The sequence below is a fragment of the Lepisosteus platostomus genome, chromosome 6 (genome assembly GCF_059453375.1).
Source record: "Lepisosteus platostomus isolate fLepPlt1 chromosome 6, fLepPlt1.hap1, whole genome shotgun sequence".
Lineage (NCBI taxonomy): Eukaryota > Metazoa > Chordata > Actinopteri > Semionotiformes > Lepisosteidae > Lepisosteus > Lepisosteus platostomus.
Genome location: NC_142616.1, coordinates 30947475 through 30973765, shown reverse-complemented (window position 1 = coordinate 30973765; position 26291 = coordinate 30947475). Strand labels below are relative to the sequence as shown.

The following is a 26291-nucleotide window of genomic DNA, read 5'->3' as shown; positions in this document are numbered from 1 at the left end:
CCGTTCTGATACCAATGATAGTGAGTTACCTACTGTACTGTATCTGTAATCTGCAAAAATAGGTATTAACCTTCCTTTTTGAATTTTTCATGTAAGCACTTGCATGTACAGTAAGCTGAGGTTAGCCAAAGCCATAGCCAAAGAGTTTTTTTCTAATTAATTTCCACTATATATATATATATGTACCTTTTCCCAATAAATATAAATGTCAAATGCACTGTCAATGCACAAACATAGGCAGGCGATGGTGAGCTCTATAGGACTAACACTTATGGGGCAGAGGGGAAGTCTTCTATGCTTGTTAAAACATACAGTGGAAAGACAGTTTCAGAATGAGGTGATAGATTTGGTGTTGGGTTCAGATTTAAAGAAGCCAAGTTACTCCTCCCTATTTCTAAATTCAGTAATTTGACCGATACTGCTGCAGTGTTCAGATACTGAACTATTTAAACACATGGAGAAACTCACGGGCAAGGGGTTGAAATTCTGGTCCACCAGATGGTTGTATCCATAGTCAAAGAAAGAGTGTCGGATGACAACGTCAATACCCTCCATTGCAGACATGCCAAGAGTGTTTAGCCACCTGCACAAAGGAGGGAATTTCAAGGTAAAACAATATGCCAACCACACACCCAGCCAGCAGACATACAGAGTGAAAAAACAAAACAGTCTGCAGGGTAACTGTAGGTCAAGGGTAGACTTAGTCAAACAAAATAAAAGTTAAGTTAAACATCAGCAGCTATGTTGGCCATATGAATCTCTTCTTATAGAAGTAAAACAGCACATGACATCCTGTACACATTTCATACCCTTAACACTTTGTTGTATGAAAATAACGGATAAAAACAGGATGGAGAAGGAGGCACAAGATGACTAGACAGACTTTGAGAGGCTCTATGAGGTTATAATAGGGTGTGAGCAGTTGAAAAGGTGCACTTACAGAAAGCCAGCTGCATAAGTATCGGACAGATTGTTGGTACCCCCTGCCCAGGCTGGCCCCACACCACCAAGCCAAACCTTCTTTTCAGGGGCATGTGTCTTCACCACCTATGAGTTAAAGGGCATACAGTAGCTAGATGTTACATCTTTGGGAGTACTCAGTCTTTTCCAGTACTGTATACAAGGGGCACAAAGAAAGCAGACAGGTAGATATAGGACTCTTAACCAGGGAATTCATTTGAAGGAAACAAAAATATATGTTTTTAAAAAGGTTTGGCAACAGACCTTTTATTTTCCATAAGAAATATTCTCTAGGAATTTTAAATAATCAAAATGTGGACTTTTATAATAAGTCTTAATGGGAAAGCAGAGACCCTCAAAGTACTGTAGTATAAAATTTGCTATTTAAGGGTTATAAGTACTGGACCTCACTGACCATATGCTAGAAAGGCTATATAGCTATTTGATTTTCAAGCTTTTAATGATATTGTAGGATGTTTGAGAGTAAACGTGTTTACTCCATTCACCGTGTGGAGTAAATTTCAGTTAATCCAGTTCTGTCCATGCACATGATATTGTCATGGCTGCAAGCAATTAACACTGAGAAGGAGAGCTCCCATGCTTTTCTTCTCCAATACAGACACAGGGCATGAAAATTACAAAGAATAAAACAAAACAATGAATAATGTAAAGCTAGGCAGTCAAACACTACCACTCTCCCAAGAGAGTTTTTTTCCTTGAGAATGCATGTGCTGGAAAGAGGCACAGGGAAGGCAGAGTGTTTCACATCAGATCTGCCCTCTGATAGAACCTCCTTCCTTCAACAGCTCTCTAACTAAAATTGTCCTGGAAAAACCTTTTCTAAAAAGTCTGGAAAGTGATCAGTGAATGTGCTTGCAATTAGTGAATAATGTGATAATGATTCATTGCAGCACTGGGTGTGAATTGGGGTCACTGTGTCAATCTAACATCACAGGCATTGATTTGTTAATCACTGGTGCTCAAGGTTTGTGGAAGAGAATTTGTTCAGAATTTAAATATGTGTTATGGCAAGATTTATCAAGCATAAGGCTTAGAAATCTCTTCTTTTTTATTTTGTTTTTTGTTAGACATGTATGGGATTTTTCTTAAGGCCTCTCACTGTTGAATACTTGTAAAACTCTCTTACCTACAGTATAAAACACTTTGGAACCTAGTCAGTAGTATTATAATTAAGCTGTTAATTTAACAATTAGATCAACTAAGTAACAGAGCTCAGGCCCTCCAGGAACCAAGATAACAGGCCCTCCACAAACTGTTTTAAACATTTGTTCTGCAATTAGAAAAATATATTACAGCTAGTTCTGATCATTTCTTTGTCATGGTTTCCTGTGCTGCTCATTAGACTTTCCACATAGTTTCTGACTAGCAGCACTATTCCTGTGGTGAAGCAAGCTTATAAACCCTGTGCCACTCTGAGCGCTCAGCTCCCTGCCCATGGCACAGACCAGGCACAGCTTGTTATGGAGGTCTAGCAGGAAGCTTCCTGAAAGCCAATTAAGATATGACTAATGGGACTGCAGCACTAATTAGAACAGGGAGGAGTTTATTGAATCCATACTTTGGATCTGCTAATCTACTAATTAACTTGGACAAAACAAGTTCAGATTCATGGATTGGCACCAATAAAATAGGATTTACCTTTCTAGATCTGTAGGTCAACTCATCTGTTTAGAATTAGACTATAACACAGAGGATGAATTACAGATAGGAAGCTTGCAAAGTACAGATTTTAACCCATGGAAATTAGTATAGCAACCATCCATTAACAGGAAGTCACTTATTCCTGATAAATTTGCAGCAGCTTGGAAGAAAATGTTGCAAGCCAGGAATAAGCCCTGGATAGAATGACAGTGCATCACAGGCCATGTGCACACACAATCACAATTAAGAGACATCAATTCATGTAGCCAGAATGCTTTGGGAAACCAAGGCTGCCAGAGACAACCAGCTTGTGTTCTGGATAAAAACTACCTGTATTTATTTAATAAAATGTCTCCATTTACCTGCAACAAACTTCAGGTTCACTAATATAAGTGACATTAGATGTGTATAATAGAAGCATGCATGTACAAACTTCTTTCTTCCTTTCTGTGTAATGTTAGGCAGTCTCACCTCCAGCACCTTGGTGATCTGCTCCCTCAGAGTGTCCAGCAGCCGGGTCTTCATGAAATCAGCCACCTTTGCCACGCGCCCATCAATGTAATAACTGTGGGACATAGACATCAAAAGCTTATAAAAATTAGCAACTAGCGGCACATACTGTATTACTCAACTGTACTTTGCCGAAAAGGAACAGAAACTACAGTACATCTTTAAAGTTCTAACTGTGAAATAAAATATCTAGATTCCCAAAAATATAATTGATATTACACAAATTAATATCAATTATATTTATAATATAATATAATATATATATATAATATATTGAAAATACACAGATTTAAATGACAGATTTACTCCCTGATGTAGATTTAGGTGTCAGGGTTTGGAGACAGATGGAAAAAATGGTAACTAGAAGTAGCCCTGAGCAGTCCCTAGAAGCAAATCCAAATTTGTTAAAACATTACTAAAGCACCTCCGCTATCAATTAATTATTGTCACATGTCACTGAAGTGACAGAACTGCGAATCTCCGAACAACAGCAAATCTCTAATCCTTCAGTGTATTCCTAACAGTAGAAAAGAAGGCCTTTTACTTTTTTAATTTACTTCTTTAACTTGTTTTCCAGCATTATCTAGAGATATTTCACTAATAGAAAAGCAATTCCTAATGTAAATAAAAAACTAAAGCAGGATAAACGTTTGAAGAGGAGTACAGGTTTCAGTATCACAATTTCAAGGAGTACCTTACTGGTCATCACAGGCTAAACTTGCAGATATGTCACCAAGATGCTAAAGAAACACAGCTAACGAGAAAGCTTTCAAGAATAATTCAGGCTACCTATTGAGCTGTAGAATTTATTACATTAGTTGCTAAATAAAAGATCAGTACCCACATTGAAAGGGATCTAGTCACACACTACTTTGAACTTATTTGTTATGTACTGTATGTCTCTTATTTCCAGGTAAAGTCTAGAAGCATGAGGTCTTGAATTGTATTTAAGGTGAAGGTAAAATATGTTACCATATGGTTTGAGTTTTGTTTTCTCTCTATGTGACACCCCCTTTTAATTGGAGCCAACCCCTGCATTAATTTGTTTAATGAGTCTGCAGCTTGAAATTTCAAAGGCAAATGTGTAGATAGGCAAGGGCTCCTGTTGTTCTCTTAGAGCTGAACAAGGCGGGGGACCTGCAAATTGCAAAGGCAAATTCAACACTGCTTCAATTTAGTACATACTCCCTAATTACTCTTAAAGAGCCTTTATTGTGAAAAATCACATTTCAGTCATCTAAGATGCTGCTCCCTGCCAGCACCTCTGAGGTGTATATAAAAGCAAATTATCGTATGGGTAAAAAGTCAGTACATTTAGGTAGGTAACAGCAAGGAGCAGTGTATAGGGGTTCCGGACTGCAGGGTCATGGGTTCAAATCCCAGCTGGGATGCTGCTGTTGAACCCTCGAGCAAGGTACTTCACTTTATAAATAGGACAAATGGGTCTCCAGGTCTGCAGTGTAATAAGAATTTGTTCTCAATTGACTTACCTGCTATAATAAAGGGAAAAAAAAAACAAATGTGAAAAATTAATAGAGGAGCTGAAACCTGCTCTGGGTTAGGTTTAGGGTCAGCACTGCAGAACTTTTGTCAATGTAGAATTGTTCACATCAGGTTTGTATTAACACCAGGTTGACATATGGAAAGCAAATTACTCGGACTGGCCATAACGTCAGTACTGTATCACAAGCTGCAGTCAAAAATACTTTATGTTTGAAATTACAATTTACAATTTCAAACAATTTTACAATTCTAAAATGTTACATAAAAAATGTTTGCAGAAAGCACTCAGATTCACTGTAATTCTTGTCTTATTCAAGTTATGACTTTTTATAACATGCGGACTAGTACAATGAATTTCCACTCAAGTTTGTTCAAAGACATTTTTTCTCTCTACTTTCAGTATTAGAAGAACCATATTTAAATTGACAAATTGCTAAATCTCCCAATGAAATTCAACATATTTAAAAGTTTAAAGGGTTTATGGACATTTTGCCAAGAAACTATAATATCAATTATTCATTTTGATTAAAGTTTGTGTTTCCTTGTGCAGAAAAGCTCACTTTAAGACTAGTGACTCACGTTAAACGTTAAATAAATGTGGGTCATTCAACCTCAGACTTACAGCCCTGCTCACACTATTTAATTGACTCAAAAATCTGATCTACTGTACTATTCTAGAGGATGGGTGGATGTTGTTCAACAGTTAAATTACCAAAAAGTCTTAAAAACAGTCCATTATTATGTGTCTTTAGTAGACTGTAGTTTAGCTCTTGTTTAATCTATTTGATATATTTGGCTGTTTTGAAATCCCTGACATTCATATAATTTATACAGTTTACAGGGATGACATTGGCTAGGAAAGAAAGGTTATTGAGAGGAGAAAATTGTAAATTAACTGAGTATAACATTTCTAAAAGAACTGTGTACACATGTATTCAAAACTGTGATAACAATTGTTATTATCATTGTCATTCCTGTAAAGTGTAAAAAGAAAGGAACATCATCAGAAGCTTGCATCAGAAGTCAGAGTCAGTGATGAGAACAGAGCTGAAACCACACAGCTGAACCAGTCTTGACTAATGGAGACAAATATTTCCACATGTATAAACAATCCCGCTCAAAGCTGCACAAGGTGAAAAGGCACACAAAACCATACGATTTTAAATCACATGATATGGTTGATCATTGTTAAGCTTTTTAGGGAAACGGCCATATGACTTTTAAATGGAACAGGTACTATATTTACTGAAATGCACTGAACAGCAAGAATGTTGTAAACAGATCGTATTATATGTTTCCTAGAGAGAGTTGTAATTAGGTCTACATTATACAAGAACATTCCACATTTTAACCACATGAAAAAAAAAATGAAAAGCAGGGCATTGCAGGCTCCACAAATTTTATTTGGTGTTGTAGTTGTGAACTTTCTTTTTAAAATTGTATAAGCTTTGAAGATACACTTTAAATAATCTGCATCTCCTCATGTTGTATGATAGCAAACTTTATTTGTTAAGGTTCTCTATGCATAACTGGAAGGTTGTGGGTTCAAATTCCAGGTGGGATGCTTCTGTTGTAGCCTTGAGAAAGGTACTTCACTCAAATTGCTCCAGTTAAATAAGTAGTGGGATAAATGGGTGCAAAAGTAAGATAAAGAGAAATGGATAAAACATCAGTCAAATAAATTAGTGGTAGCAACTTTAAATGACCTGTTAAAACTGAATGAAACTTGAATAACCAGTTGCAATTCCCTCATACTGTACAGTATGCATTGAGCTGCTCTGCATAGACAAAACCCTGTAATTCTTGGGATCTGCCAGAGAATCTGTATCAGTCTGATGCCTGCTCAACTGAACAGCAGAGTAAGAAGATACCCAGCTGTACTGAGACAAATTAACAGAAACAATTCCCTTGAGAAGAAGTGCACTCGACGAGGTGCAAATGCGGTGAAAGTTCAATCTTCTAAGAATTGACCTTTAATCTGCAAGACTCCTTTGTGAAGATAAGATTGCTAGAATGAGTAGGGCCACAAAGGAAGGTTTGTTTGTGCTCTGACTGTCCTCCTACATGATTTAACACTAAAGGAACAACATAGTTCCAGCCTCCCTGCAGCAGGATTCATGCACATTAGTTACACAAATATGACAGAAGTTGATGAAAGAGGATTAGCTGATGAGCACAGGTAAATGCAACAGGATAGTCAGATAATAGTTACTTCAACTCACTTTGACTACCCTCTAATCTATCCAGGAATGTGTCATACACGTGAACAGCTATAATGCATACCTCTCATTTCAAAATATATCCCTCACTCCTTAAAAGCCAAAGAACTTAAGGTGGAGTCTGCTGTATTTCACCCTTCTTTCCTAAAACAAAGACACCACCATTTTAACATTGCAGTACTTTCAAAGATTTGCAATGGTCTCTATGATAGGAAAAAGCAGTAATGACACAATTCTACAATAAAGCCAGTATGATATTGCTATGAGATTCCCCTGCGTGGCTAAAAGAAACTTTAAACATTGCAGGAAGATCAAAACATTTAAATGCAAAGCATGGCAGTCTGGTTTTCAGATAAAAAATCAGGCATAATTCTGACATCAGTAAAGGAGGTCTGGTGTACTGTGATTAACCATGAATTAGGGAAAGCACAGGCAATGACAGGCAGTTTCCTGAATGAGGTACACTGAACTGATTCTGTAACTGAGATGGAGCTAGAGGGAGCAGGCAGTGAAAAACAAGTGTAGTTTAAACCTGCAGAGGTAATGTAGATAGAAACAGCAGTTCCAGGTCTGAACAGCATGTGTACAACTAGGCTGCCTCCACCTTCCTCTTGTAATAATCCTGATTGAAATAAATAAATCTGGACACGGCCTTGCCCAGAGGCCTGCTCGTTCAGGGTTGAGAAAGTGCCTCCTCCCTCCTTTTGCTATCTATTGTACACATGCTTCAGTACGTTTTAACATCTATTTGGCTTCAGCAAGCAGCTGTTTTATAAATGCAAAGCATGTATGATAAACCACAAAAACAGGCAGTCCGTATTATCGACTGGCAAACATTTAACAACGCAGAGCTGAAAGAAGTGCATATTTAGACAATCTTACATGTCTGGAAGAGACAGTGTTTTGGGGCAGACTGAAGCCATTTCCTGAAACAGCTGTTTTTGCTATGGTCTTTAGTTCTTGGCACATTATAATCTACTGCGTATTTTACTGCATTTCCAATAAATGTAATGTAATGAGATTAAAGGAAAAGACCCCCAATTAGAGGCCCAGACAGCTATGCACAGCAGTCAGATGCTTACAGCAGCCTGAGAAGAGCATCTAAATGTTATATTTGGAGACAGGTGTTTGCAATTATGAACTCATTTAAACACGGGGCACGCAGAAAACTGTGCATTTATCATGTCAGATTTGCATATGATACATAGGGGCACACTATACCAAATCTGTACATAGGTTTAAGACTTTTTTATATAGGTTGTGGCTTTTTGAGAGCTGGGATCCATCTGAATATGCTTAAAAAGACTTTAACTTTAAAAATGGAAGATTTCCATTTTTGGTCACTTTAAGCATCACTTTGATAGACCTTCACAGACAGAGATACACATGGAAGACCACATTACAATGAGAAGAGAAGGCCTAACACTCATATTCCTGTTGAGAAAACTAAACAATAAAATGGGTGCCAGGTGTGTTTTAAATAATTGTTTTCATTGATTTTTAGTGATTCTTTGCCAAATTGTTTTAAACAGCTGTTGTGGAATGGTTGGTCACAGCTGTACAGTGAAACAAGGTGTGTGTGTTGGGTTTAGTGAATAGCATTATTCTGTGAGAATTAAAATAAATAAGCTGTGGTTTGGAGGATTTTTTAAAGATCTGAACAGCACAACAGTGCAGGCATCTTTAGCACAGACAACACCTTCAAGAACTACAGTAAATATCTCAATGCCTGATTTCACAGGTTAAAACAAAACTTTTTAATAAACAAGCTATTGATGTTTTTAGGAGAACCTCTGAGGACCATTTTGTTAGATATATCTTCTCTTAAGCTTTGTGAAAGGCCTAGACTCAGCTAAATCCATTTAGAAAATCTCAGATCTATGCTCATATGACAATAAACACTATATTAGTGTTTGTAAATCAAAAAGGAAATGCTTAAAAGCACTTCACAGGGAAATAAATCAGAGTGAAAACACTTTCACATCAGAGGCCCCTTTACACTTTTATAATTTTCTTGTATATACTGTAATTGCTTTTGTGTATGAAAACGGTAAAAATATAAAGACAGAATACCTACTGTTGCCATGTAACTGCGTCTACTGCAGATCCTGCATTCTTCATAAACCTGTGAATTATAACATAAAAATAAACAATTATAATAAAAACACACTGTGTATTGAGAATTTAGTTTGGATACAATTTGAAAAATCATTTGAAGTTTATTACATATAACCTTAACAACATGCAACCTAGACATTGAACCAAAAAGTTATTTTCAAGACATTTGTTATTTATTCTTGAATTATGCAAACTAAAGACATGCTGATTCAATATATAATGTTGTGCAATATTGTTAATCATCCACAGAAGCTGTATTTTGTCTAGGGCAGGAATACAAACCTACAGGTTCCTACGGCACCTAGTGTGAAGCCCAAGTCAGACATCAAAAAACATCTTATGATCTTTATGTTTATAACCCCATGTCTTCCACAGAGACAGCTATCTTTTCTTCTGTGTAAACTCCGGTGAGTGTTTGAGCATGGATTGGGAATCACAGTCAAAGCAGAAATATCCTTATTTGGTAAGAAACTGTTTCAGCAAGAGGCACTGACAGAAGACCTCAATATTTTTAAGCAGACACTGCTGGATGCAGGTTGTACCTAAATATTTGTGTACATCTGGTGAAGTGTCTGTTTCCTCTATGGAGGAAACAACCCATTCTTAACAAGCTTGATGCCTGATGGCACTTTCTCTCTCTCTCCTTCTTTGTTTCGCTATTTGTGCTGATGCTGGAGTTCAGAGCCCATATCCTCTGCTATTAATCATTACCATCTGATCTGAGACTGGTAGCAGCAAGGGGTGGCGTCAGAATATGATGAAGATCCATATCAAAACACTTGTGGTCATCAGTCAAGCTAGGTTCTATACAGACAACCACAGCCTTCCATAAGAAGAAAGTAGAGGGAGCTGAGGGTGAGTAATTTCTGTTGGCTTCTTCAACCGAGGCAATATCTAATTTTAAGATCTGCATGAGGAAACACTCCTGGCTTGTAGCAGTTTATGTAGAAAAAATTGATATTGCAGATTTTATTCATAGCTACAGTTTGGGCAGATGTTACTTGAAAGTATGTATCAATTATTTAAGATATGCAACAAGTTTTTATAATTAAACCCCTAGCTTTTTAGTGCAACTAAACACAAATTCGGTGTTACAGATTTCTTTTAAGGAAATGTTCATGGCCTATTTACTTCAGTTCCAACTGCTGACTGTTCACTTTTAATATCAATAGTGTAGTTAACACTACACTAACATATAGGTTTGATCTTTTCTATTTGCCTGGACATGTCTGTGAGAGGAAACCCTCATGAGTATATGACAGATTTATGAATGTTCATTTGCTACAGAAGGAGCATCAATTCCTAATTGTTGACTTCCTCAAACTGGCCTCAGAAATATACGGTCAAGGGTCATTGGCAATTACTAGATACAATATATACCAACATTCAAGCATTCTCCAGTGCCTGTATAAAATTTGCCACTGAAACAGGTGTCATTCTGTCTCTTGAAAGTGTTCTAGAAAGAAAGAAAGAACTTCAATTTGTGCAAAAAAGAAAATACAGATCTTTTAAGAAACCTAAAGCTATGTTAATTAAAATTGCCTGTATGTATTATTAAACCTTGTACTCTATGATATAATTGTCAATAGCAGGGCTATTGTGTGGCTAATAAATCATAAATTATTTAGGAAAAAAACATAAATGAGCTTATAAAAGCCAGAACTTTGTGAGTAGGTGGAAGATTTACTTTGTAAACCAAAATAGCCCACTGGGAATTGTTATTACCCCACAAATACTGTGTTTATTTGATTATTATTTGCAAATGAGACAAAATGTAAAAAGATTTGTGATGATACCAAAGGAAATAATCTTAATTTGGGAAGCAAAATAATGGGAGTTGAACATGATTAAAAATGGGGAAAACTGAAAGGGTCTGTATCTGTAAGAAGCTTATTTGTTGCCATGTACAGTACATCAAATGAGTGTTCTAGTTTTCTCATGAGCTCTCCAGGTTTTTTGTGTTTGGAGCTAAATCCCTTTGCTGGCCTCTCTGCTATCCCAGGCTTCCAGGGTGAAGCGGAATTCTTCCTGTCAGAGGTTTGCCCCGGCAAGAGATAAGACCCCAGATAAGGGCCCTACACAGGTAATTACTAATTACAGAGTGCACCTGTGATTAATGAGGGGGCTTGAATGGACAACAACTCAGGATGCTTGTAAATAGCTACATCCTCCAGCTCACACCTGTAGCATTTCGGCACATGCACACAGACTATAGCAGCAAAGCATAATGAAGACATTTCTCCACAGGTGATGGACACACAGAGTCAATAGTGCTCCACCTTTTCCCTGCAAGCAAAGGAAGGGATATTTACTTAAAGCATCAATGCTTTTCTCACCTTCTCCAAGCATGCCCATTAATTACAGGAGACTTTAGTTTAATGCTCTCTTTTCATTTGGCAGTGCTGCAGAAGTTAAGTGCTGACTCTTAAATCTCAGGGCTAATTCAATTTGCTTAAAGAAGTAGATTTCAAAGCTCACACCTGAAGAAGGCTCTACGGCCAAAATGTTGTGTTTTCTTTCTTCTCTTTTCAGCACGAAATAACCTATTACTTGTTAAATTTTATTAAGTACAATAACAGTATAAAAATGTCCCCTTATTAACCTAATTTCAATAACATGTTTTCCTAATAATAAATACTTAATTAACTTCTATTAAAAACAAATAACTCTTTCATAAGCAATCCCTCAACATACTGTACATTCTTATCAAAATATTATATTTAATCTAATCAGTTAATTGAAAATAGATAATAAGCTTTATGTTAGTAAAGATTTGGTACACGATAATAAGGTAAAGCAAATCCAAAATTTAGAGAAAAGGCACACGTTTCAATCCTTGAATCCTTGAATTGTAGTACTTTAACCTAATTTAGTCAATGACACTAAATCATTTCCTTAAAAAACTTATAAAGGTGTTACAGAGCTTTTGAATATGTTCTTGTAACAGCTTTTACAGTATGGGAGCTGAACAATCCTTTAATGAACATAAAATCTTCAACATCTGTTGATCAGCTCATCCTTTCCTGTAACACTGATCTGGGCTCTTTTTGCCTCCCTTTAGAACCATCTATCAATGCCTCTCCTGTCCGCCCTCCTGCCAATCAATACTACAGTTCCGTTCTTCAGCACTACAGCTTTTATGTGCTTGGTTGCCTGGACATGTCCCTGTGTAGAGGCCGCGATCAGTGAATATCAGGTTTATGTGGCATTCTCTCGTCACTGCAAGAGCATCAGCAACTGTTGTGAATTGCCTTAGATATGATGGTCTTATGCTTAAGACAACTAACCTAATCAGAACATTTTTCATATGCCAGAATCTGGACCAAAAAGAACACATCACATATGGGGTTCCCAGGACGTTCAACCTGAAACTTTACAATGCACTATCAAGATCTTATTTGGAATACTGTATTCAGTTTTGATTACACTATTATGAAATGGATTTTAAAGCATTAGTAAGAGTTCAAAGGGCACAAGAATGATTTCTGGTATACAGAAATTGCAGTAGCTGGTAAGCAGGCTGGTCTGGTGAACTCAGTTACTTAAGAAGTAGGGATTCCTCCAATACAGCACCAAAGCAGCTCCTCCCAACCAGTGGAAAGATCTACCTTTTCCTTTTGTTCCATACCCCACCCAGTCACTGCCATTGTAGCCAAGGAAGGCACTGAGGATTCCATTCCTCCAGCATATAAAAGAGACACCAATACACACCCAGCATACCTTTTCCTAGCATGTTATCTTGGCTGCAGTTTCAGTGACTCAAAAATATTTTTTCAGCTCCTCTGGATAAAACTGGAGACAAGTTCAGTGGCTGTTTCACGATGTTGTACACTCCGTGAAGACTAATGAAGACTAATGCTGTATTCCCACTGCTTTTTAAATTATGAAAGCAGATTATGAAAGTATACTGTATACAGTATATACTATACTGTATATTTAGATGGGCTCGTACTTTATGTTTCAATGCTAACTAAACCATGAATCAATCTCAAATCAAGTTTTCTGATGATTTAATGAATGGTTTAACAAAATAAACATAAAGTGTAAGATCTAATATTCAGAATAAAAGCTTTGCATATTTAGTAACATGTTTACATTGGGCGGTACATTTGACTCATTTAGCACTGCCTTTCAATCTGTTTCAAATAAAGAAATTGAAATAATTAAACCTATGTAAAGTCACTGAAAACTTTACCTAAAACCAAAGGCCTACCAGGTTGTGGATTATCAGTATTTAAAACCCTGATGTGTATGTTACAAGGCACATCTTTAAAAAATCTCATATTACAATACCAGTAAAGTATTTCGATTTACTATTCTATGGTTCACTAAAACTATAAAAGCTAGAGCTGGGGAGGTTGTGGGTGCACTTTACGAGGTGATGGAAGGAAAGAGGTCTCTTTTTTTGTTTTTCAGTCACATTCTTTTCCCATCCTGTAAGTGTCCAAGACCTGCATTCCATCCACAGCGGCATCAACTTCACTTGCTTGGTTATCATACAAGTACACAACTTTAACCATCCAGCTTCCCCTCTCTTTTGTATCAGATTAGCCTGCATGCAGGCCCTAAATGGAATGAGTCCCCAAAATGAAACAAAACTGCTGGTCGACCCCATTCAATAAGGGCAGGGGTAAAAGAGATGGGCTTGCAAAAATGCTCCATCTCTGCATACACAGGTGGAATATTGTTCTACCACATAATAAATCAAGCGACACTTTATTTAGCTGACAGAGTGTTTAAACGGTGCAGTCCTCCCAGGATTAATAGACTTTTCGATGTGAGATAAACATCTCATGTCTGGCGAGCAGCTCTGAGCAAGAGCCACCTTGTACTGTTTCCCTTTGAGGGGTCTTTTCACATACACTGCTTGTGCAGTGACCTTGACAGTGCCTGGATTGCCAGAGACAGGCTTCTAAACACACAGCACTCATTACCATATATCCTATAGCCTGCATTAGTGGGTTTATTATGTTATGCTTTAAAGCTTTTGCCTGACTATAAATTGCGATAAACTGAGTTGATGATGCTATGTGATCTGTAGTATGCCTTTTCACAGTAACTGTGATGAAAAATAATACTGCTTGTTACTTTTTTGTCCCTTCCACCTGGTGTTTTCTGAAATGCTAGCTAGAAGAGGATATGATCTGTTGACAAAGCCTTTGCATTTTGGGGTACTCTGGTCAGATTAACAGCCCTCAGATGAGTGCAGACACCAGATGTTGGACAATTTATGAGTCTTGAATTTCTTGGATCTGACCAGTGAAGATCATGTGACCAACACTGTACTTATAACACAAGAATAGCAGAGAGAAACAGAAGAAAAGACAGCGTGAGAGATTTCCAGAACTGCAAACAATCTTCACCACTAGGATTCCTCGATCACAAAGCAAAACCTAAAAAAAATCAGGTATTCAGTACTAAAGCGAGTGAACTTAAATTTGGGGAAAGGAGTTGTTTGTTTCTTATTTTCCCATGTAGAGATCTGTGTCTACATCTGAGAGTGCTAGAAGGGTCCAATGTTAGCAATTTGGTGGTGAACATTAGAGGCAGTGTTTTGGAATTTGAAACTCACTCCAAATGTGCATAAACTATAAATATTTTTTGTGTTTTGTGTAATAAGTCCTCATATTTTAAGATATGAGATATTTTAAAATACCTGGAGGTATTTTATTTTTCAATTTTTAGAAGTCCAAAACATACTGGTAGGGTAATTGGCTTTTGGGAAACTGGTCCTGGTGTGAGCGTGTTGGTGTGAATCTGATCTTCTTGAATCTGTTCTCACTAAGGTTTTGTATATTCTAGACGAAATACCACACACATGCAAAAGCCTTTTTTCACAGCTATCCTCAGAGGAGACTCACCCATCCAGTAGCAGAATGGCGTTTTTACGAGGCCGTCCAATATTGGGCCCATAGAGACTGGCACGGCTGTAATACCGCACAGACTGCAGCAGAGTCCGCAGGTGGGAGTAATCTTGTGCAAGCTGGCTGCTGTTCAGAGTGTGTGAAACCATGGAACGATAACTGTTGGGCTCTGCAAGGAGAAGAGCAGCGTTTCTATCACTTTATACCCCCTATATCTGGAAAAAAAGGTCTTCAGTGAGTAAGGAACCTGTCCTATACCATACAAACTTGACAACAAAAAAACAAGTGTGCACTGATCACAGTCTGAAGTGATAAAGTCCTGTCTCGCTACCTAAAATTAATTAACCTGTGCCCCTACCTTAAAAACTTCACTAGTCTCTCAGTTAAATTAAGTGTAGAAACTGATATACTGTACGTGTTACTAAGATCAGCCCCTGTTTTCTTAACAGGAAGCTGGACCTGGGGCTATGAGGGATGGTTTGATAAGGACTGTTAAAGAAGCCACTGTTAAACAAACTGCTGATTTGTGTTGAAATCTGCCTTCTCTCTCAAACTCCATTAAGGCCTCAGCTTTAAGCTATACTGTATGTTTAGAAATTGCTTTCTTTTGATTGTATTATTGTCATATGAACTGTGAAAATGTATGAGCTAAGACATTCAAAAGGAGGGTAAGGAAGCCATGTATTGAAACAAACAGCCTCTTTTGTCACATGGATGTTGACATTTTTAGTTCCAAAACCATCAAAAGAGTTGGTACAGAAGCTCTATTAGGTGCAAGCGTAGAGCATTCCAAATTTTATATACAATAAACTTATGACAGAGGAATAAATCAATTAATCAAGAGTTTTTTAATGACTTCTTGTGCACTTTAAAACCCTGCACAGCCCTTGAGGAAATTACTTTTTTCCATGTGAGTGAAAACTGGATATGTGGAAACCCTTGTTTGAAATAACCGAAAACAACATGTATATTTTCATTTGGGTTATTGCTGCTGGTTTGCTATGGTCTTCACAGCTCCAACATTCAGTATGCAGTGCAATGCAATTATCTTTATAAAACAGCAGAAATACAAATATTTGTACGCTTTCAAAATGCTTGAATTATGACTGTGTTTAATGTGTACAGTATAACAAAACATGTCCTAATCTTGAAATACAGTTATGACCTCTTCCCTTGCCCTTTAGGGTGATCAGACTTACCATTGCCAAGCTCCCAGGAGATGTTGTATTTCTTCCCAGCACTGTATTTGAGTAAAGTGAGAGCACTGGATCCATTCCAGGAGTTATCAGAGTTCCGGTGCAAGGCGTTCAGCCCAAAAATCAGGTGAAGTCCAGCACAATCGGCAAAGTTGTAGAGTTTGTCTAAAGACCTGGCTGGGAGAAAGCGAGTTGCAGTTGTAACTTTGTTTCTTTATTGTTGTGATCTTGTTGTCTAAAATTGATCAAGATGTGGGTCTGGGTAACCTCTACCTAAGCCTTTGCTTCTGGTGACCACCCCACTTGCCCACTATCTAATTTCAGGCATACATGATTACACTGTTGCACTATTGCACCATTGTGGTCACCAATTAGCTCAATAAAAATCATATGTGCAGTTTATGATGTAACGTCTTGATTCACTCAAACATATGCCAAGTATGTTTTTTTTTCATATAAAAAATTCCCATTGTACAGGATACATTGCAGGTGAACAGGACTGTTTCTCAAGTTATAAATGTAAGACACAGCTTGAGTTTTTAAAAACAATGGCCTGCTATTTTAAAAACATCCAATAAAATAGGTAGAAATAAAATGACACTAAGAGTAAGAGAGCACATTGCGTACTGTGGGAATGTGCGCCATATGTAGTTTCACCAGGGCCTCCTGTTGTGGTTTTTATTGGTCTGAGAGTCTATCTAGTTGTCTGATTTCTGCATCACAGTAGGCTTCTCTTGTGCTATTTCCTAAGTAATGGATTTTTCAAAGCTGGGCTTTTATGACCAGCTATTGTTTTTAAGAGATTCCAGAAGAAGTAATAATCCAGACAAGTCTGATTTACAGTATTCAAAAGACATTTGTGTCTGAATTAGTGTTTCCACCTGCCCAGATTTGGCTTGGACAGAAATTGAATTTGTCATTAATAATGCCTGTGCCAGGAGGGACATATAGGGTCATAACAACCCAAGGCAAGGTCCCTGTGTCATATTACTTGATGGAGGGAGTTCAGCAAGCACTTGTCTGTGTATGTGTAAGGTGAATCGATACAACCATAGTAGACATAAACAATAAATCATTCAATATCCATGAGAGCGCTTTAATTCAGGTTTTGCAACATTAAAAATTTCATTAAAATACCTTTAAACTATATTAAAAATTATATCCCCCATATCAACAAAAAAACATGAGTAAAAAAGATTTAAATCATTTTTATTAAAATAATTTATTATGCATTCTTGAAGTTCTTGAGCGAAATTTCTCAGTGCTCCTACATTAGACAGATCACTTGCTTTACTGCTTGACTGGGTACTGGACTGCAGTACTGGGTACCCTGTTTGGTACGAAATGAAAACTATGCGCACATTGGTATATTATTAATGACACTGTCTGATTAACAATTGAAAGGAGTTAGAAGCCTTGTTCATCTTCTCCGAGTTCTTTATGAATTATAAAATTTATTGAAATTACTTAAATAATGAAGGAATGCTATCTTCAACATGGAAGATAGCTACTGGCATGAATAGACTGTGCAAAATGTAGAACAGTATGATGCAGTCCCAAAATATCTGCTTGGTGTTAAGACACAAGTAATTATAAAATCCATTCTGATAAATTAGATGAGTTTGACCCTAGAAGCCTTCAACAAACTGTGAAGATCAGATGGTTAAATGAACAATGTCATAGTACAACTGGCATACTGCTGGTGAATACCATCTTCCAACTGAAGAGGCAGAGATACTGTATTTGGGCCATTTATTCAGAATATAAGAATTCTAATTTGAATGCCACTCTATAAAATAAGACATGGCCTCACATCACACAGAGGTAAGTGATTGACAATAACTTGGAAGTGTTGAGAATCACACTGGGTAAAGTGAAAACACTAACAACCGACAGAGCAGTGTGGAAAGAACTGTCTGCCTTACAGTATGTGCCACAAAGACTCAAGAAGAAATAAATGTAATACAACCCATTATACACAGCCAACAGCAAGCTTCTGAAAATACTCCTGGCATTGCATTATAACCAATAACCCATTTCATGCTATGAAAATGTCAGTTCTAGTTCAGGTTGAGTTGTATATGTAAATCATATCTAACAGTTTAAGAAATCTGGAAAAATGAATCATATCAAATCAAGTTTTAAAAATCTGGAAATAATTTAAGAATAATTATGTTTCCATAACTAAAATTCCTTAGTTGTTTATTTAATAACTTCAACAGTATTTGTGGCCAAGTGGAAAAAATGATGCTAATTACAGATACTGAGTAAAAGCGTTAGAGGATTTTCATCAGTGTTTCACTGAAAAGACCCAGATCAAGTAATCTCATAACAATCTAAAAATGAGGCTGTCTTAACCCTTTACTCGTACAAAATGTCAGATTTATAAGTACCATGATAGGAGAATATATTTTGAAAATATTCAAAATAAGCAAATCTACCCTCAAATGAATGATTCCAATTAGCTAAAACAAATTTTGCATTCCTGCCCATTCTGGTACCATTTGACCAAATTAGTACAGTACGGAAACAATTCAATATTTTCTCAAGCTTATTATTCTAGCATAAACATATTTATGCTTAACTTGAAGTTCAGGGAGGGAATGTATAACAACAATAATAATAATATATGAAATACCGTGCATTCTATGACAAAGCATCTTAGAAATTAAAATGAGGGGGTGAAAGTGTATGTAGATTCCTCTGACCTGTTCACCTGTAAAAAAAAATCCTCATTCAATATTTCACAGGCTACGCAGCCCCATGCAGGAGGTTTAGCACTGCCTGGAGGAGAGGTGCGTCCCTCATCCACAGCACCACAGGCCTGCAAGAGTCCAGGGTGACATAGGTGTCACTGTGTTGCCGACAGCTCTGAGCCCTAGCCAACTAATAGCGCCTCACCTTCAGTGGTATTCAGAATTGGGGAACTCCAGTCACAGTTGGCTAGTGACATAGTCCATGTTGGACCTAAAAGTGAGTATTATGAAATGATTCAAGTGCTGATGGATATGCAAGATCTAATATGAGATCATTCCACAACCGTGGAGCAACAGAACAGCCAGCGTGGTCTCCGATGACTTTGAAACCCAGAGAAGGTCAGAGTGTGTAGGGAGATAACATCACTCAGGATCCAACCTGTTCCAACTATTAAATGCAAGAAATATTAAAAGAGAAATAACACTAACACTAACAAAGTTGTTTCCCCTTATTTTTATTTTTTTTCAGAAGCATTACTGAGCATCAGCCTCCACACAAAAGGGGAGGAGAGAAAAGCAGTGGTGGTGCAGCTGACTGTCTGATGCTCTTTGAAAGCAGACTTCAAGGGATGCTGTCCTTCCATGAGTAAAGAATGCACACATCTTATTTACGGGTCTTGGTGGATTTCTCCACTTGCCCAGATGTGTGGCAGGGCTATAGCAGGGCTTTTGAAACTCTAAATGTCAGGGCAGAGCCAGGAATATGCATATTATGCTGCCCTCCAACCCCATTTCCTTCTGTAAGAAAGGAACACAGAAAGTTTCTCAGCTAGGCATTCCTCTAAACACATGGGCTTCAAAACATAATGAGATTATATGTTGTAGTATATTCATCCCATGCTTAACTCCCCCTTTATTCTGTTTCTTATTTTTATGAGTCAACATACTGTACAAGTGAGAAGAACCATGACCTCAGCACAGTTTCCATGACGGTGAGCAGCCACAGTCCTGTCACTCACTCTGCTCATGGTTTTAAATGAAATATAAAGCTAGCCTAAAATACCACCGAATTGTTTATTTTCTGACAGATCTGATTTTTGGTCTGTTAACGCAATTCAGGTACTGCTTTTAATATATATGTCTCACAATATTATGGGATAATTATGATGTACTTTAACGTATAATCTAGAGTGTCAGTAAGGACTTTGATTTTTTTCTATAACAACATCCCAAAATTTCCACCATACCACGTTCCCACAGAAATTTAAACACACTTTGAAATAAGTATTACAGTTCAGAATGGCAATTAAAGCAATATGTTTTAAAGGGGTTCAGATTGCTTTTCATAATTTCAGTTTCAATGCTGCTTGCTTAGTTCTGGAAATGTGGCTTTAAACTGTTTTTTTTATGTCTCACTAACATGGTTACGGCCACATCAGAAATGCATAGACAAAATTCTCTTTGTCAACGATAAAGATTCAAAAGAACAAACTGCATTTCCTAAACCATTTTCTGCAAGTATTCATCATTGAAAAGAAGCTATGTGAGATGCAATTTAAATGACTAATATTATTAGGGGTGTCACTGGAGAGGATTTAAATTTTAATTTTATAGATTTAAAAAATCTGAATGTGTCAGTTGATCTCAAGTCTCACTTTTGAAAGAAATGGATGGTATAATTAGAATATTAAAAAGTATTTAACAATTGATCTCTACACAGCTCTCTTTGCCTTTTATTTTTTCTTAAGTACCAAAGTTTTCAAGATATTGCCACTCATTTCCTCCAGATGTCATCAGTCCTTGATCTATATGCTTAAAAGACAGGAGGCCAACTATGTTTTCGATTAAAGTCCACACTGCTCCTCAGCTCCCATAGCACTAGGCTGTCAATACTCTAGGAACCTTCTATATAGTGTACTGAGTACTGCACGATCTGCATTGGTATATTTAACGTTCATACAAATAGAAATGTACTGTATCAAAGGTGGATCTGATGAAAAACAGAGCCCTGCTGTCAGGGCACTGGGAAAGCAGAACCACTTGTGGCGGAGGGCTGAGTGATTCCAGGCTCCAGATGCACCTGAGCTTGCTTCCCTTGAGCCTCTCCCTAGCTGATCTACCAGCCTCCACCGGCAGAGTGCACACCTTTGAGCCAGACCCCACAGAAACCCAGAAGCGGACATTTACTTTGATTAGGACTGCATGAAAGTGTGGTGAAAGACCAAAAGAGAGAAGAGAATACAGTGTGTGACAAATATACTGTAGTACATCCTCAAAGCAATCCATGACAAACCTGATTTTTTTTTAGCTACTAAAAGGGATAGACCTGCCAAATTCAATAAGAAATATTCTATCACAAAAAAACTAATGAAATAAAGTTAATTTGTTGTGATCTTCCAGAATGATTTTCTAATCTTTTATTTTGCTCAATTGTCAAAACAGAAAAAAATCTATTTTACAAATGAGTGCTGAGGAATTGGACTGGGAAGAGGAAATACATTTACCTTAATTAAGAATTTAAATTGAGTTTAAATTAAAGTCTTATCTCTTTATTTATTTACTACCAAATTATTTAAAAAAAAACATGTCAGTGCTTCTAGTTAAAACTCAGGTTCATACTGTAAATAGTGCAATGAGCACTTTCTGTGTAAAAGTACAAAGCAGACATCTGAAATCTGAATAGAAGACAAAGCAAAAGCTAGTTAAATATGGTTAAGTTAATTAAAAAGCTCTCCTCTCACTTAAGCGAAGCTCTCAAGCATAGAAATACTAACACAGGTTCTTCATCTCAGCACTTTTCTCTATCGTACTGTTATCTCCACCACTTGTACCCCTATTCCCTGGTATTAAGTGACTTGCAAACAAAATTCACATATTTTAAGCCTATAATGTTCAAAACATTGGAGTGTATTAAGTAACTGCAGTTCAACTCTTACCCAGCAGGGGCCAGGATTGTTGATGCTGGCCTGCACTAAAACCTTCAGATGATAAGTTTCCAAGTGTAATGAAAGCACAAGACATGCATGCTTGCTGTGGAGCACAAAGAGTTAAAGAGCCAAATTACCTATCAACTAGGAGATCAGGTATTGTTTCATCTGTCCATCCATTTTCTAACCACTGTATCCAATACAGGTTCACAGATGAGCCAGAGCCTACCCTGGCAAGCAATTGGAACAAGGCAGGATATTCCCTGGATGGAACACCAGTCCATTGCAAGGGAGACACAAAGACAGAAACACACACTTTCACAAGGGCCAATTTTCCCAGAAGCCAATTAACCTACCAGGATGCCTTTGGACTGTGGGAGGAAGAGAAAGTACCTGGAGAAAACTCATGCAAACATCGGGAGAACATACAAAATTGAACCCAGGGCCCCATTGCTGTGAGGTAGTGGTGTCTGGTTAGCAATGCTCATCATGACAGATTAATAAATTTTAAAAAGTTAAAAACCTCATTCTCTCAACTTTGAGATATAAAGGTAAGAGGAGACGGGGTATGCCCTTAGGGAATCAAGTTAATTCCCTTGACGACAATGTTACCACCTTCTAGGCAAAGATAGAAGCCAAGCAAGACCTGGCCTTGTCAGTATTGGGATAGGAATCTTGCAAGCAACACCAAATTGTCACTGTAAGTGGTTTTGGTGGACGTGTAGGTGACTCTTTTCCCTACACACTAGAATTTCTAATCCAGTGCCCAAGTATAATGACCAGGGAAGCCATCCTATAAGAGGTGTCATTATTTGAATGAGATATCAAACTGAAGTCCTGATTATCATCAGTATTCTGGTTCATTTCCACTTTGAGCTTTTTTAAGATTTTGCCTGCCTAAAGTTTCCCCTTATTTCAATAGATGAAGCAATTTCTCACTGCTGGCACATAATGGTGGCTACCCATCAATGAGGTGGTGCTACACTTCAAAGTTTGATAAATGGATAATGTGGGTCCACTCCTACATGTTAACTGCTGTGGAATCCTTTAGGATAAAAAGTGCTAAATGAATGCAAGGAATTATTATCAACATGTTTTAACACTATCATTTAACATACTCTAAACATGAAAAAAATAGATCTGGAGAATGTCAGAGCAGCTGTCTAATAACAGATACCACCAAACCATAACTAGCAAGCATGCTACAGAACACTACAGCTCATTTCTGCAAAGGAAGTCTTTGTTTGAGTCATGTTAATTGTGTTCACAATCCATTTAGGAAAATGGGGGGTGCAGTCTACCTCATAAAAATATCCCAGTCCAATGTTCTTCACTAAAGTAGCATTCAATTACAGTATGCCACAGGTTATAATTTTGTGAAAATCTCATAATCCCTTTGCTAATTTGCTTATTTTTCAGTTAAAGGAACAGAAACTCATCCCCAGAGTTTGTGTACTGTCCATGTACAGATAAAGGGAAATAAAAGTCAGACTTTCAGAAGACTTTATTACATGGTACCGTACTTTGTTTCTCATATGGGCGTAATTAGGTTAATCTATGGAGTAAAAGCTATAGGGAAAAATTATGTCTATAGAGTATTTCGTCAGGCAGTATTCCATGTTATTCCAAGTTCCATGTTATTGGGTTTGAAATGTGTTTATTACTTGAATACAGCAAGATATCTACTATAGTTTTGTGTTATTTCAACAATGAGTAATGGTTTATCAGCTGTGATAATGGTGGTTCAGAAAGAACAGCAGACAGGTGGAGTTTCTCAGATCGCTATCTTCTCAAATTCAGATTTGGGGGCACTAGAGGAAGGAAAGGGTTAAAGAGACCTTGAGCAGACTGCAGGAGGAAGACATGTTAAACATTAGGAAGGTATTTCTCCATAAGAAGCCTGTACTTCCTGGTACCCCTCTTAGTAACAATTACACGAGCAGTGGAGGGGTCTGGTTATTCTCAAAAAAGGAATAAAAAAATTAAAGCGTCTGGCCAGCCCCCGAACAGCACAAAGGGAGAAGGTTTACATCCAAACCCTGGGCTGGATCCATGGGAGGTGCAGAACTGGCTACAGAAGCCAGCAGAGCTTGGCCTAGCCAGCTCAGAGGCCTGTGGAATAGCGAGCAAAGATCTGGATCAGTGGACCTGTTGAACTGAGCAAATCATAGTCTGTTCACTATCAGCAAGATGATATCATTATAGCAAAAAAGTCTTACCAACTTCTTCCTTCTAGTCTACTTTTTCCATCTTTTTATGCAATTAATGCTACACAAATTTGGAAACATTCTTTGTCTAGACTTTTACAGAGTTACTATGTCAATGCTGTACACAAGACAACGGTTATTACCGTTTCTATTATTACTCTGTAAATAAGGAGAAATGTTTGACAGTTTTAAGAGTCATCCTTTAGTCAGAGTTTGACTTTGTGAGCATGCTGACTGAAGTGATCCTCAGAGGTTCCATTAAACATAACCAACATTTATCAGTCGGTTACATCAGGAAAGATGTTAATATATTAATCCATCTAAAAAGGCAAAAAAAAAGAAACATGAGAAACCCTGGAAGCTTGATATTTAAACCAAATTCAGCATAGTACTCCCACCAAATGCGTTACAGATATACGGCTAACAGAGGCAAAATGTACTGTATTAATATACTGTAGCTTCATGTGAAACTGCCTTCTGAGCTTGCCTTCCTCAACTTCCCTCACCTCTGTAATTACAGACTGGCTCATCTTCAGTGGTGCCTCAGGGCCTCCCCAGGTGTTAGACATTGCAACCCCCCCACCCACACACCCTGTCTCTATTTGCTCTGTCTAACACGAAGGGACACATCTCTGCCACACACAACTTCCCTCACATTCAATTACGCTGCCATCTCATGAAAAGGGGTTTATGGACATGTCCTGTGAAGCTTCTACTGGAAATAAATAACAAATCCAATAAAACTGGTAACTCTATCACTGAACACTCCCCTCCCCTCCTACTCCATTCCTCCGTTCTTTTACGATTCAGTGTCAAACTAAGCATCTAATAAACCTGTCAAAAATCTATAACTGGATAGTATATCTGTTCAAGCTTTGCTTTAGTCTTCTTTTTCCCCCTGGCAGTTATTATTTTGCAGCCTCTGAGAAAGCTATTTCTTTGCATCCATGCAATAGTGGGAGGAAATGTAAGGCATTCTTGCTGACAAATACGCGGGGCTCCCCTTGCTAACAGTCCCCTTGAAGCTAGAGGCCTTTAGGAGCATGCCCCTGCAAGCAAGCTGGAGAGCACCAGAGCAGACCCCAGGACTGCTCCAGAGCCCAGCGCGGTGAGCTGCAGAGGCACAAGGAGAACGATTTTCACGCAGAGTGAGTTGCAAGTCTGAAAACTGTTAAACCAACTACATTTCAAAGCCTGTTCAGTTCAAAAAAGCAATGCAATACAATACATTGCCCTTTGATTTGGGGTCTAAAACAGCAACATATGGATGAGCAGCCTGTGGGAGGAAATAAAAGCAGAGCAAGAACAATATGCTGTCCTGTATGTTCTGTTGGACTGTAATCAATTTCTTCTAACTATATTTCTACATTGTTTGTATCACTGAATAACATTTGTGGAATTTATTTTCTTTTCAATACATATTGCACAGTACATAATATTTTGGTAATAGTAACAACATTGGATGAAGCCAACAGCCAAATGAATCAACAAAATCTAAAGCCAAGGGGGAACTGACAGGCAGATGAACATCAAAGGAGAAGGAACACATACATCCAGCATTAAAAAGAGGCATCGTTGGATCTGTAACAGACCTTGGCCAAGTCATCCAAGTGTGCTGAGGATGAATGTGTACAATGAAAACAAAAACATCAGATTTCAGGATAGAGTCAAATCAAATTAAGTTCTCTTAATGTCTCTGTAAATACAACAGACAGACTGTGATGACAAGGAGAGACAAGCCACAAGTTCAAACTATTGCAACTTGTCCATGAAATTCATTAATGTATAGCACCAAAGAAGAAATGCTTCGGTAAAAATCTGTTCTCACTGAAATTTGCAAGAACAATATTTTAAAGTATTGGTTTGCATAAACTGTTTTTACAATAACTGTGAAACATGAATGAAACTGGACATTCAGAAAATCCACATCTACTCCTTAATATGTATGCTCATTTCCAAGACAAATATTTCAGTGATTATGTAAACTTTCTGAAATGGAATGATTCTAAAAAAAGTTAGTAAAAAGCTTAATACAAAGGACTAATAATGCAAAATGGATATTTCAATATCACTGTTCGACAATATACTGAAGATGTAAATATCCATATCCTAAATGACTCTGTAGAGAAAGAAATATCACTTGCAAGGGAAAACAAGGAAACGTCCATCAGTGGAGGTATTATCTCAGACAATATACAACCCACTCAATGTGGATTGAGCTGCTACTGTTTAAGGACGCTGTGATAATCCACTAATCATCTCTGTTATTCCTCAGATAGTAGTTTTGTTTTATCAAAACCCCTTGAGAAAAGTTTTGTTTCTGCATATACTCTATATGGAAGCGAGAGGTGTCACACCAAGGCAATTCATTGGAAGAAGTCTACACAATAACTGGGGATAATGCAGGTTACTGCAAGCGAAATGAAAAA

The 26291-nt window shown here is 37.5% G+C and overlaps 1 protein-coding gene across 2 annotated transcripts in view; it reads right to left on the bottom strand.

The window, feature by feature from the left end:
• The window catches only part of hpse2 (heparanase 2), a 99374-nt gene that overhangs the window by 24607 nt on the left and 48476 nt on the right, over window positions 1-26291 (bottom strand). For both annotated transcript variants that reach the window (XM_088635346.1, XM_088635345.1), the window contains 6 exons: window positions 16036-16209; window positions 14834-15005; window positions 8932-8979; window positions 3094-3187; window positions 941-1047; window positions 469-583 (listed from right to left, as the gene is read on the bottom strand). In XM_088635346.1, the coding sequence (XP_088491472.1) occupies window positions 469-583; window positions 941-1047; window positions 3094-3187; window positions 8932-8979; window positions 14834-15005; window positions 16036-16209 (710 nt within the window). The remainder of the gene's footprint in view (window positions 1-468; window positions 584-940; window positions 1048-3093; window positions 3188-8931; window positions 8980-14833; window positions 15006-16035; window positions 16210-26291) is intronic.